The sequence below is a fragment of the Salminus brasiliensis genome, chromosome 20 (genome assembly GCF_030463535.1).
Source record: "Salminus brasiliensis chromosome 20, fSalBra1.hap2, whole genome shotgun sequence".
NCBI classification, from domain to species: Eukaryota; Metazoa; Chordata; class Actinopteri; order Characiformes; family Bryconidae; genus Salminus; species Salminus brasiliensis.
Window position 1 is genome coordinate 7,293,793 of NC_132897.1, and position 12,359 is coordinate 7,306,151.

General features: G+C 40.5%; 3 protein-coding genes across 5 annotated transcripts in view; all 3 read right to left on the bottom strand.

Moving 5' to 3' along the window:
* Positions 1-1,473, bottom strand: part of LOC140541872 (dual specificity testis-specific protein kinase 1) — a 41,609-nt gene extending 40,136 nt beyond the window's left edge. Inside the window, exon 1 of the mRNA XM_072664670.1 lies at positions 1,322-1,473. The gene's annotated coding sequence lies outside the window, so the exon portion shown is untranslated. The remainder of the gene's footprint in view (positions 1-1,321) is intronic.
* Positions 1,474-5,343: 3,870 nt separating this feature from the next.
* b3galt8 (beta-1,3-galactosyltransferase 8) lies at positions 5,344-7,073 on the bottom strand. Its single transcript, XM_072664784.1, has one exon. The coding sequence runs from the start codon at positions 6,846-6,848 to the stop codon at positions 5,859-5,861; it is 990 nt and encodes a 329-aa protein (XP_072520885.1). The 5' UTR covers positions 6,849-7,073; the 3' UTR covers positions 5,344-5,858.
* A 755-nt stretch (positions 7,074-7,828) lies between these two features.
* tncb (tenascin Cb) overlaps positions 7,829-12,359 on the bottom strand; it is a 53,668-nt gene continuing 49,137 nt past the window's right edge. For all 3 annotated transcript variants that reach the window (XM_072664501.1, XM_072664500.1, XM_072664499.1), the window contains 2 exons: positions 11,485-11,648; positions 7,829-10,728 (listed from right to left, as the gene is read on the bottom strand). In XM_072664501.1, the coding sequence (XP_072520602.1) occupies positions 10,618-10,728; positions 11,485-11,648 (275 nt within the window). In that variant the 3' untranslated portion in view covers positions 7,829-10,617. The remainder of the gene's footprint in view (positions 10,729-11,484; positions 11,649-12,359) is intronic.

Here is a 12,359-nt window from a genome sequence, read left to right on the forward strand (position 1 = left end):
ATCTTCCTCTACTCCTTCAACCCTGAGGCCCTGTATGTGGGCACGTACTTCAGCGACAAGTTCCATATTAGTGTCATAGTAGATTAGTACTTATATAAAATTAATAATTAGTATAGTAGTTACTGAACAGTTAGTATTTATTGAATAATTAGTATGTACTGAATTAGCACTTATAATACTATAATTATTAGTTACTAAATAATTAGCAACTACTGAATAATTATTTATAGAATAATTAGAAGGAATTAAGTAATTACAACTTATTTAATTACTTAACTACCAAAAAATTTGTAGGTACCGAATAACAACTATATACAGAATAATTAGTATGTACTAAATAATTAGTATGTACTGAAAACTAGTACTTATTAAACAAATAGTAGATACTGAGATATTAAATAGATACTGAGGTACTAAGTAATTAGCAATGACTGAATAATTACTTAAAGAATAATAATAAGTAGGAACTAAATAATAATTACAACTTTTTTATTCATTAGTAAATGCCGATAATTGCTAGGTACTGAATAATGACTACATACTGAATAATAAGTAGGTAATGAATAATTAGTATGTACTGATGAACTAATGCTTATTGAATAATTGAATATGTAGTTACTGGCAGGTTACTTTAAAAAAAATAGAAAGAAATTAGTTTGTACTGAACAATTAGTAGATGCTGAATAATTACTACCAATACAATAATTAGCAGGTACTAATTACTGCTTACTGAATATGCAGTAAATGCAAATTATGATGAAATAAGTAGTAAATAATTACAAGGTACTGAATAATAAATACTTACAAACTAGTACTTATACTGAATATGTACTGAATAATTAGTAGATACAGAACAATTACTACCTATCGAATAATTAGCAGGTACTAATTATTGCTTATTGAATAAGATACTGAATAACAACTACTTACTGGATAATTAGTATGTGCTGGATATTCAGTAGATGCTGAATCATTTCCAGGCACTAAATGAACAGATACTGAACAGGTATTACTTATTAAATGATCAGCAGATATTAAATAATTAGTTTGTACTAGATAGCAGTGGTAAAAGCTTTCAAGGAGTTAAAGCACTGATGTTTAGATGTCAGCGAGAGAATTCATTAGAAATTGTGAAAATCAGTGGACCTCTCCTTCAAGATGAAGCCCTTGCTTTCCGTGCTGAAGTTGTTAGAATAGAGATGGTGACTCTTAGCTGCTGCTGGTGAGAAGAAGGAGCTGAACATCAAACTCAAACAGGTTTATGTGCAGCAGTCAGCAGATACACACAGAGCAGCTGAAGGCAAAGCAAGTGTCTACTTACAGCGAGCTGGAGCTCCGCCTGTACTGCTGGAAACGTTGATGAGATGTTCAGAGTTCAGATGAGAGCCTCTGTTCCTCTGGAGCTGGAGGAGGAGAACTGCAGCATCGCCTCAGCAGCGCTGCCCACACCACTGCTCGCTTCCTCTCGCCCACTCTGATGTGCCTGGCGGCGTTATTTTGCTCCCCACCCGTTTTCCGCCAAGCCCCGCCTCCCACGCTGCGACGTTGCGTCCCGCCTCCTGGCCTAGCATTGGCTAGTTGCATGCAATCCCAAGAGCTGTGATTGGCCAATAGTTCAAACGCACATAAGCAGTCCGCCAGTGCCAGAGCCGGAGGCAGGGCATGCCCGAATGCGGGTGGGAAAAGAAATAACGCTGCCCACCGAGAGCAAAACACAGCCGATGGAATGACACGTGTTTGATCGGTTGTCATGGAAACGAACGGCATTTACGTCACAGGTTAATTGAGTCCCTTCTTACATCTGACAGGAGAAGCGTGTACATCCATGCTTACATGTATCTAGCCTAGACCTGCAGACTACGTGGACAAAAGTATTGGGACACCTGTTCATTCAAGGGACTCTTCAGAAATCAAGGGTACTGAAAAGAGTGTATCCTGTCTCTACTGTCCAGGGATGTCCAGGGCTTCTGCTAAATTTTGCAGGAGCATTAGTGAGGTCATATAGTGAGGTTATACACTCATCCCCAACCGCCCAACTCATCCCAAAAGTACTGGATGGGGCACCAGCCATCATTCCAGAGGACACAGGTCCACTGCTCCACAGCTCTCTTTTCTTTATAAAGGGGTCTTTATACCCCTCTATACCCCCCCTAGCACAGGCATGGCATTAGGCAATACACAAATCAGCCATAACATTAGAACCACTGATGTTTGAAGTGGTTATCTTTTTTGCTAAGCCATCTGTGAAGAGGTGGGGTCTACATATTAGGCAGCAAGTGAACAGTCAGTTCTTGAAGGTGGTGCTGGTGTTAAAAGCAGGACAAATGGGCAAGAATAAGAATATTCTGTGTCTCTGAGACAAGGGCCAAACTTTGATGATGGCTAAACGACTGGGTCAGAACACCTCCAAAACATCAGGCAGGTCCTGTGAGGTGGTCAGTACCTACCAAAAGTGCTCAAAGGAAGGGACACTGGTGCACAAGGGGAGCAAACGTTAGCCTGTCTGGCTGGATCCCACAGAACAGCTCCTGTAGTGTAACTGAAAGGGTAAAGCTGGCTGTGTCTGGAGGAGCCCAGGGCTAGAGCTGGGCAGTGGCGGAACACACGTGGCTAGCTAGTGCTGGGTAATTAGCTAGGATAAAAAGAACAGCTGTAGTGGAAACGTGTAAAAATAGAGAGGTTATAAGAAAGCATTACATTCCAGCTTAAAGAGGAATCTAATTCCTGTAATTCTTGTAATAAATAAGGTTTCTAATCGAGTGTGTTTGTGAGATACTGCTGTTGTTGACGTGCGCTGCGACTTCCTCGTGTTTGTTAATGACGCACACGGAGCTACAGGAGTGTAGCAGCGCCCCCGGTGGAGAATCCTGAGCTTGCCTTCCGTGTGTGCTGTAAACATGCCATGCACTGAATGAAATTTTAAAATATCATTTTTTTTTAAGCGACAGCAAATTATTATTACTCTCCACTGTAAGTTAAGCCTTCCAGCGGTAAAAGACTTATACGAATAATAATAATAAAAAAAATGAAGGTAAGAAAATCACCATTGAATCCATGTAGACGAGCTAGGACTGCTAGCTAAAGGATCAGCTACCTGCTGGGCGCTGTGTATTAACTCACATAATAAAACCTCCATTCTCTTTTATTTTCATTTATTATAGCTATAATCTAATAATCAGCAGCCCTTTACGCTGCCCTGGCAGAAAGACCAACCCTGCATAAACACATATAGACGACTATGGACGGACATCGATTTTAGTCCTGGCCTAGGCTGTTTGATTGTGATTTATGGACCAACATAAATCCTCCAAAATACCTGGTATAGAATAATTTCACTTTTTACAATCTTTTTGCATTCACTTCATGTATTTTTTAATCTTCCACTGTAAATTCTAATTTTACAGCATGTTGTTGCTGTCCAGTGAAAAACATGTATCTCCAAAATGGTGCGAGTAAGTAGTTTTTATAAGTTTATTAACATTTTATTGGTCTGTTCATCCAGAATTATCGACACCATGTGCAGAGCAGCTACCGGGTTCAAACCATGGAGAAAACTGAGAAACGGTGTTTTTCATTGGACAGCAGCGATATAATGTAATAGACAGGGGTTTTCATTTGTCTTAATCTAAATATATGGCAAGCAATCCCACAGTAACTGGAAGTACTCAGATTACATCTACTCTACTCTAAAATAGTAATGGGATTACTGGAATACAATATGTTACAATTAAATTTCCCAACTTTTTAACCCTTAACACTGCAAGGCTTATTACACACCAATGTGTATTACTCAGTAACTACAGGGACCTCTGTACAAACTGGTGACCATTGGATTTTTAAGGGGTTAAGGTAACCCTTCCAACCCTGTCCATGGGAGGAAAGAAGGGGACCTACCCAACATTAGGCTGGTGTTTTTATTCTTATAGCTGATGCATCTTGACATGACTCTGCTGTGGTTCCTAATTCTCACCGTTTTCCCTTCTGTATAATTCTTCTGCTGACACACTTCATTCACATAGGCTTGCTTGTAGCCTCTCGACCCTGGTAGTGCTTACACTAAAGCGAAGAAGCAAAGCAAATCGTGGTCTTCTGAGTCTAGAAGGAGAGAAGAAAGCAGTAGAAGTATTGATGACAGTCGAGAAAAGAGCTCAACAAACACTCTCATCTCTCGTCTCTCTCCTCATTTCACTGCTGCACTGGATCTCACAGCCTGTGTTTGCCATCTGCTCAGACTGACAGCGACTGCAGTGTTAATGATTCACCATGCTATTTCTGTCACCTCCCCAACACTGTACTCACTAACACTCTGAAAGGCACCTGATGTGTCTCATTTGTCTTATTACAGACTTTCTCACTGAGGTTTTTCAGTAACAGCTGCAAAATGACTTGTGGTGGCTGTATCCGCCACACAGCTGTATGTACTGTAGGGGGAAATGCCATATCCACTGTAAAAACAGAGGGCAACACAGATCCCATGTAATGGTAGACTGATCCAGCGGCGAGATCCTTTTTATTAACTTGCTTTATTGCATAACCTGTTATTGTTATTGCATCTTTATGACACTCACTTTTATTATACTGTGTAAAAAGGCACATCTGTACATTAGCTAAACCCTGATTGTGAAGGGAATTGCAGCATTAAAGTAGTAATCCTTACAATCTCACATAAACAGACACATATTAGAGAAAAGAAAAGGGGGTGGGGTGGATGCATGAGGGTGAGAATACTGCCTTAATACGACTAGTAAGATACAACTCCTTCAGATATATTTGCTATCTGTCTACACAATATTGACACAAGTATTGGGACACCTGCTCAATTATGGTATCTTCTGAAATCAAGGGTAATCAAAAATAGTGTAGGCTGCTTTTGTTGGAGTATCTGTCTCTACTGTCCAACAAAAAGGCTTTTACTAGTTTCTAGAGATGATGTGAGGATTTGATTGCATTCAGTGACACGAACATTAGTGAGGTCAGGATGGTGAACTAGATCGTCAACACCCCTCCTCACCCCCCCCAACCCACTTCTTCTCCCACTGCTCCACAGCTCAATGCTGGGTGGCTTTATACCCCTTTATAGCCCACACCTGGCATTAGGCAGCGTGATGCCAATAGGTTTGTGTTTATCTGCTCCAGTGAGTCCTATTCTATTGGCAGTTCTTCTCTACAGGGACTAGACAAGCAGTATGTGTGTGCATTTGCACTTCTGTGTCAGCAGTGGGTGCAGCTTAGTAGGGGTGTCCATAAACATTTGGACACATGTTGCAGGCACATATACTGTGCATCATTCAGTAAATGTTGTTGGAAGAGAAATAGCACCCTCATCTGGTGGAAACCTGCAAGTAACTGTGAAGAGGTTTATTATTGTGTAGCAGAAACACAATCAGTGCAAATTGTTGTTAGAAATTATTAATAGCACCTGAATGTAGCTTCAAACGCAGAGCGGATGAAATACAAACAGACAATTACAGTACAAGTCGCCCACATTTCTTAGAGTAAGAGCTGTAGCTTGTCTCTTTCTTGCAAGAAAAACAAAAAAAATGGTATCTCCAAAATGTCAGCTTTACAGGAGAACGGAAAAACCTCCTTAACTTTCAATGGAAGTCAAGTTTCTATTGGCCTGTTCATGAAGAAATGTGGACACACTACCAGATTGGAATGATGCAAAAAGTTCAAGTAAACAAGTTCCTGGATAAGGCACACAGGAGTCCAGCTGAGTACTCAAACAGGGCTACCACGTTGACCTGAGCTTCTGTTGGTACCTAAACCATGGCAGGACTCCATGACAATTCTGCAGCATCATAGTCTTGATTTCCATTGTGGACCAGCCAGTCAGGAGCAGCAGCTGTGCTGTAGCATCAGCATGACGACCTGTCATTCTGAAAGTGTTGCCAGATGTTTAGCAGCTGGCTCGGAGTAAATCCTGTGACAATGATGCGCTGTGCATAGGTGCATTTGTCGTACTCCAGATGACGGATCTCGAACAGGTTCCTGTAAGGGAAGAAAGTCCTGCAGAACACTGGGTGGACATCTAAGAAATGAAGGCACAAACCCACGTAGACGTCCTCCATGGGGATCGGGCGCACAAATCTCGAGGCCCACGATATTTTCTTAGCCACATCGATTGAAAACACATATCCGGCTCCGGACACATACGGCGGGAACAGGCTTTCTGGATATACATCCTCTGACAGGTACCACTTGCTGTGTTGGTTCCTGCGGGGGTGCCCGTCGTTAATGACCGACCCTGTGATATAGTCCCGCTCAGAAGATTTACCCTGGTTCTGGAGGTAGCGCACAAGATAAGGCACATTGACAAAAATGTCAGCATCCACTTTCATGCCGTATCGAGCTGAAGGACAGTAAGTAGCCAGCCAGTTCATAATCATCATAGTCTTGATGGTCAGATTCTGGTACGTGTCCAGAAAGTTCATTTGGATTATATCACCGTACTCTGAACTCTCCTTCTGTAGATACTCCTCAGGCTGTGGCTTGGGTTCCCTTGGCTGTCCAATGAAAAACAGCCTAGCGATGTCCACACCCGGCACCACATTGTCTCGCCCCCATGTTTTCCTGATGGCTGCCCTGGATTCGCTGTCTTCTCCTGTCACTGGAATCATAAACACTAGAAAGGGCTCTCGACCTTCACACAGCTCGGGCTGGTTAAGGCTGTATCTGTAGGTTGATGATGAGATGACTTTGTAGAGCTCGTCTTCTAAAGTAACCAAGCGCCTGGAAGGAAGCTTAGATGTGCTGCTTCTCCAAAACAGACAGAGTAAAACTAAAACCAAGGCAACGGAGCAGAAAATGAAGTACCTAAGCAGCTTAGACCTCAGAAATGTAATCATGGTTAGAACCTGTGAGAAGCTGAACGAAGCATACAGAGCCTAAAACCAGCGTAGAAGCATGAGGCAGGGCCTGGTGTAGCTCAGATTCTTGCAAGGATTCAAGAGGAGGTTCATGTTTCATTTGAAGCGAGAAACCTTCCCTTCCAGTTGAAAGCAAAACTGCTGAGTAACCTTGGTCTTTTCTGCCCTCCTATTTCAAGAGGGCCCCTCCCAGTAATTCCATAAATGCAGTGGCTGCGCCTGTGGCAGCCCTCTGTTATCGGATAAGACAGTGCAGCTGATTGGGCCAACTAGCCACCACCCACTCTGCCTCAGCTACAGTTTATAAACAAACGTCAGAGACAGGAAGAGTATGCTGGGTGTAGTCCTTCCTTGCAGAAAGTGTTTTGCCACGATCGATTCAGAACCCAGCCTGTTGATATGGGTCAGAATATGGTTCCAGTTCATGTTTCATTATTTAAAATGTCACTCCTGGAGCACAGATGCATTATCTAGAATTAGAATGGATACAAATGGACTTTTATGTCTGTAATTTGATTGAGTAAAATGGAAACCTGTAGCTGAAGTAGAATCACTGTCTCGCGAAAACCTTGTATTTCTAAAATAACAACTTTACAGGAGAAGGAAAAAAAAACTTCATTGCTTTCAATGGAAGTCAATGTAAAAATATTTCATTCCAGGTCATTTTGGAGCATTTCTATTGGCCTATTCATTGTGGAATTATGGCACAATATAAAGAACAACAGCCAGATTCACATTATGCCAAAAAGTGAAAAATGTTTTTAGTATTTTACATAAATAAAAGTTTAATCGTGTGAATTTACTTTATTTTAAATTTCCAAAAAGTGCCTTTTACTTCCACTTCCATACATATTTACATATGTATACATACGTATATAAAAGCATATGGAAACTAGGCCTGTTCTGAATCCATAGTTTTGTGAGGTCACAAAAATGCACTAATAAAACAGTATAATGTATTTTTGTAAACAAAATCCATTTTATTGTAATAGGGGTTACAGAGAAACACCTGTTTGTTCACCCAGTTAAAAAACAAAAAACAACAAAACCAACAAACAAACAAACAAACAAACAAAACATGTTCAAATACCAGAGACTTAATTTACACAGGTATTCAATAGGGTCAGTGGTTTAGTCTATAGAAGGGAAGGTTGGAGAGGGGAAGGGAGGGAGGGAGGGGAGGGGAGGTTCACAAAGACTCTGTATATTAATTCATTTTGTGTACAATACCTTTATATAAATGTACAATGCTGATTAAAAAAAATGAAAATGGCCTTCTTAAAGAATTCCTCTGCTGCACAATATTACCTCACCACTCTCCATCATTATATGTACTTATAGTTTTCCAGCACATAAACTTGCTTCCTTTCAGCCACATACTGATATAGGTCCTGCCTGTACTTTTGAGAAGAAACAACTGACCAAAAAAAAACAAAAACAAAACAAAAAAAAAAAAACTCAACTTCTTCTGGTTTGTGTCCCAGTGCCAGCACACTACAAATTCACCAGTGCACAATGAACCCCGACACCAAAAGGGAATCAAATGCAATGGTCAGGAAGTCATTCAGCACCACTCATTACCTCTAGAACGCCATGAGTACGGCTGGAAGGGATTTTGGGCCACATGAAAAGATATTACACTGGGCCCTACAGTTCTAACAACTCCAGCTAAATACTCAATTCATACATTGTTTTGGGATCCTATGAGTCACAGACCCTTAGAATTCTCCCCAAATGGTGCCCCTGGGTACGGAAAACTGTTTTAGCTGTTAATTTACAGTTTATTGATCAGAATTGATCAATTTGCAAGTTAAATTTAAGTTAAAAATGAAATGAGCATCATTTAAAATATTTAAAGCACTAAAATGATTTTTAAAAGGGTCACTAGCCATACATTTCCCCATTCCCATTTTAATTTAATTAGATTATTTTATAAAATTTGTTAAAATTTGAATTATAAAATTCTAAAAAGACATTTCAGATTCAGATTGAAGAGAAAATACTATATTTTAGATTTTATTATATATAATAATACAATAATATATATAATAACTTAGTTACATTTTTAAATGTAAGAAAGGGAAGTTTACTGTCTATGTTTACACATATGACAAATACATTTTCCAAGTAATTTTTAAATTTAATTTTAAACATGCTAAAAAAAAATAATTAAACAGAAATATTGCGTTTGTCAATGTTGTTGTTAGTTCTGTAAATGTTAGAAAATGTCATTTAAACCAGTAGAAAATGTTCCTCCCAATAAAATATATTGGGAAAAGTCAAACATTTCTAATAGTGAGAGCTGAGCTGAGATCTAGAGCTGCAGCAAACCAGTGAAAGAGTTTTCAGCATCAGTTTCTTATCTCATTTCATTTTTCCTAGAATTTGAATTGTTCTACATTGAATTTCCAATCTAAAACAAGAAACTGGATTAAAAGCTGAAACAGTTTACCATACTTCAGGTTCAAACACTAGGAACAGAGATAGAGGTGGAGCAGTGCCTGTACACTGTGCGAGCTGTGTCATCCAAATGCCTGGTGATGCTGAAAATGTGCTACACATGACACTGTTCCTCAGAACCGATCACTTGCAATGGCAGGGGTGGAGGAAGGGGGAAGATACGAAGAGTCATGATGCATCACACCGAGACAAATACAGACAAAAAAAACGCTCTGGGCATCTTTACTGGACGACTGCCAGGTGAAACGGGAGCTGCACTTGGCAACTCCATACAGTGAAGAGGCGCCAAACACTAAACAAAACCACACACACACACAGACACACACACACACAGACATTCTGCCCTTTTTCATGAACCGAACATGAACTACACTCTTAAATATAAAGGTGCAGAAGATCCACCTGGTGCTACATAGTTTCCCGAAGAACCTTCAGTAGACGTTTATTTAAGTATATTTTGTCTGTCTAGACAATAATTTGGACATAGTTCCCCTTTATCTGTTTATAGAACAGAGAACCCACTGACCCAAAGCATATGTAATAGAAGTCATTGGGGAGATGCTGGTGGTGCTCCAGCAGTGTTCAGCCTAACCTGTTACCACTGACAGTACCGTCCCAGAACTGCTGACACCCCTAATAGCCTAAAGAAGCATCCACTGCAAGGTTCATTTGGGTTCTGTAACATCACTCCAAGGGATACGTTCAGCACATTCGTCATTAAGAGTGTACCATGACCAGACGGAGTACAGAACCAAGTCGTTATTTTCTCAGATGGAAAAAGGAACCAGCCGGATTTCAGAGTAACCCCTTACACCAGTGTGGAATCGGATGAATGGGTTACATGGGTTTTGGGATGGCAGTCTTTGGTGCATGTGATGATGACGTTCTGCCTGGTGTTGAAGTGTGTGCGTGTGTGTATATATATATATATATATATATATATATATATATATATATATATGTATATATATGTATATATATGTATATATATAGTTGGCTCGGTTGACCTTTGGGCCGGCACTGACGGTACTGTTGGTGCCACACGCAATCTTGGACAAGCTGTATCTCAGAATGAGGGATTATGGGTGACATTTTAAAGTGGGTTACTATGAGCAGAGGAGTGAAAATGGAAAGAGACATTGAGCAAGAGAGAGAGAGAGAGAGAGAGAGAGAGAGAGAGAGAGAGAGATAGAGGTTTCTGGTGGGGGCTTTGGTAGCTGAGGGGGCGGAGCTGATGCAGTAAGGGCAGATTGATGGGGTGGGGGCAGGGGAGACGCGTAGAGCAGATTTACGAGCGCTTTCTCCTGCCCTCAAAGTTTCTGAAGTTGGCCGGTCTGATCTTCATCTCCGCAAACTCAATGGAGTGCTCGTGACCCTTCCAATGGAACCAGTTTACACCCTGCGAGGAAGAGATGATTCAGAGCGTTAATACACACTCTGTGGACAAAAGTATTGGGACACATGCACATTCATTGTTCTTCTTCTAACTGTCTCTGCTGTCCAGGGAAGAAGGTTTTCTACTAGATGTCGAAGCAGCATTGCTGTGAGGATGTGTGTGCATTCAGCAACAAGAAGAGTTAAGGAAGTCAGGATTGTTGGGCTAGAGGATCACCACCTCACCTCATCCCCAACTCCACAACTCGTCCTAAAAGTACTGAATGGACCACCATCCATCATGCCAGAGAGCACAGTTCCACAGCTCCACAGCTCAACACAAGGAGACTTTATACCACTGTAGCACTACTTCTCTACTGGGACTAGACAAGCTTTGTGCATGTGTGTGCATTTGTTCATCTGTGTCAGCAACAGGTGCAAGGTAAAGTAGCTGAATGCATTCATTACAAGGGCCGTCCACAAACATTTGGACTCATAGATGCTTCAACTATGCATGTTAAAATTTGTTCTGATCCACTGTTACTATTTATAATTAAGTATTTCAAATGATACTTAATAGAGTTTGCTTAGTATTTGCAAAAATAAAATATTCCAATTTCCAATCATAGAACAGCGACATACAGTGTAAATAAGTCACGTCTGTGGCTTTAGTGGGTTAAAAAATGTCCAACATGATCAAGTTGAGATTTAAATTAATCTAGAAACTCAATAATAATAATAATAATAATAATAAACTGTAATGTAAGTATTGGTCTCGTACTTTGCTGTGGCTGTTGTCCCCATATCGGCCCATGATGTTGACCCGATGGCAATTCTTATACCAGAAAGCTCCCTTGTACGACAGAGCGCAGTTGGTGACGGCGATGTCGTTATCGTGGTCGTAAGTTGAGAACGGACGGCCGTTGTGATAGGTCATCGAATCACCTAGGAGAAAGGATTACCAAAGCATGATTATTATAATGGAAATGGATGATTACTATTAAGCTCACAAAAATGGGCCAGTGTGTCAGTGTTGAGTGAGCTCACAGTCCGTAAACACCAGTGAAATTCAGAACATTTGTTTTAAATGTAACAAATCATTAGGCAGTGACACAATGTTCTTTACATAGTTCTGAGTAAGAATTTCTCTTCAGCTTATGAGAGAAGGGGGAGAGCTCTGAGGATGTTTAGGGCTGGAGTTCGGCTGGCTTTTGCTTTGTGGTAGGAAGCCAAGTCCCCCCTCATGTGTGTGGTCCCAGGAATGATAGCTGACAGGGTGAAAGGGGAGGTGACGGGGTGGTGGAGGGTCGCAATGGTATCTATAAGATGTTAGATTAGGGAGGAGTGGCTTCAGGTGTGTTCCTACTCCCAAAATTTCAATAAGTGAATAAATCCTCTTTGGGATTTAACCGGGTGCCTGAATATTTGCACTTAATATTTTATTTATGTATTATGGAGTATATGAATTATTAATAATGGTCAGGATTATTTGGATCATTTTGAAATATTGTTTTCGTCTATTTTCTATTACTACCTTTTATGCTCATATAAAGAGTTGAGTCATATACTGTCATTGTCACACAAAAACATTGTCTGTATTTTTGCCGTTTTTCACTTTTTGACAATTTGAAACTGGCATGTATTTTTTACATTGTG

What these genes read in the sequence shown, in the direction of transcription:
- b3galt8 (XM_072664784.1), bottom strand. Translation starts at nt 6,848, where the DNA reads ATGATTACATTTCTGAGGTCTAAGCTGCTTAGGTACTTCATTTTCTGC.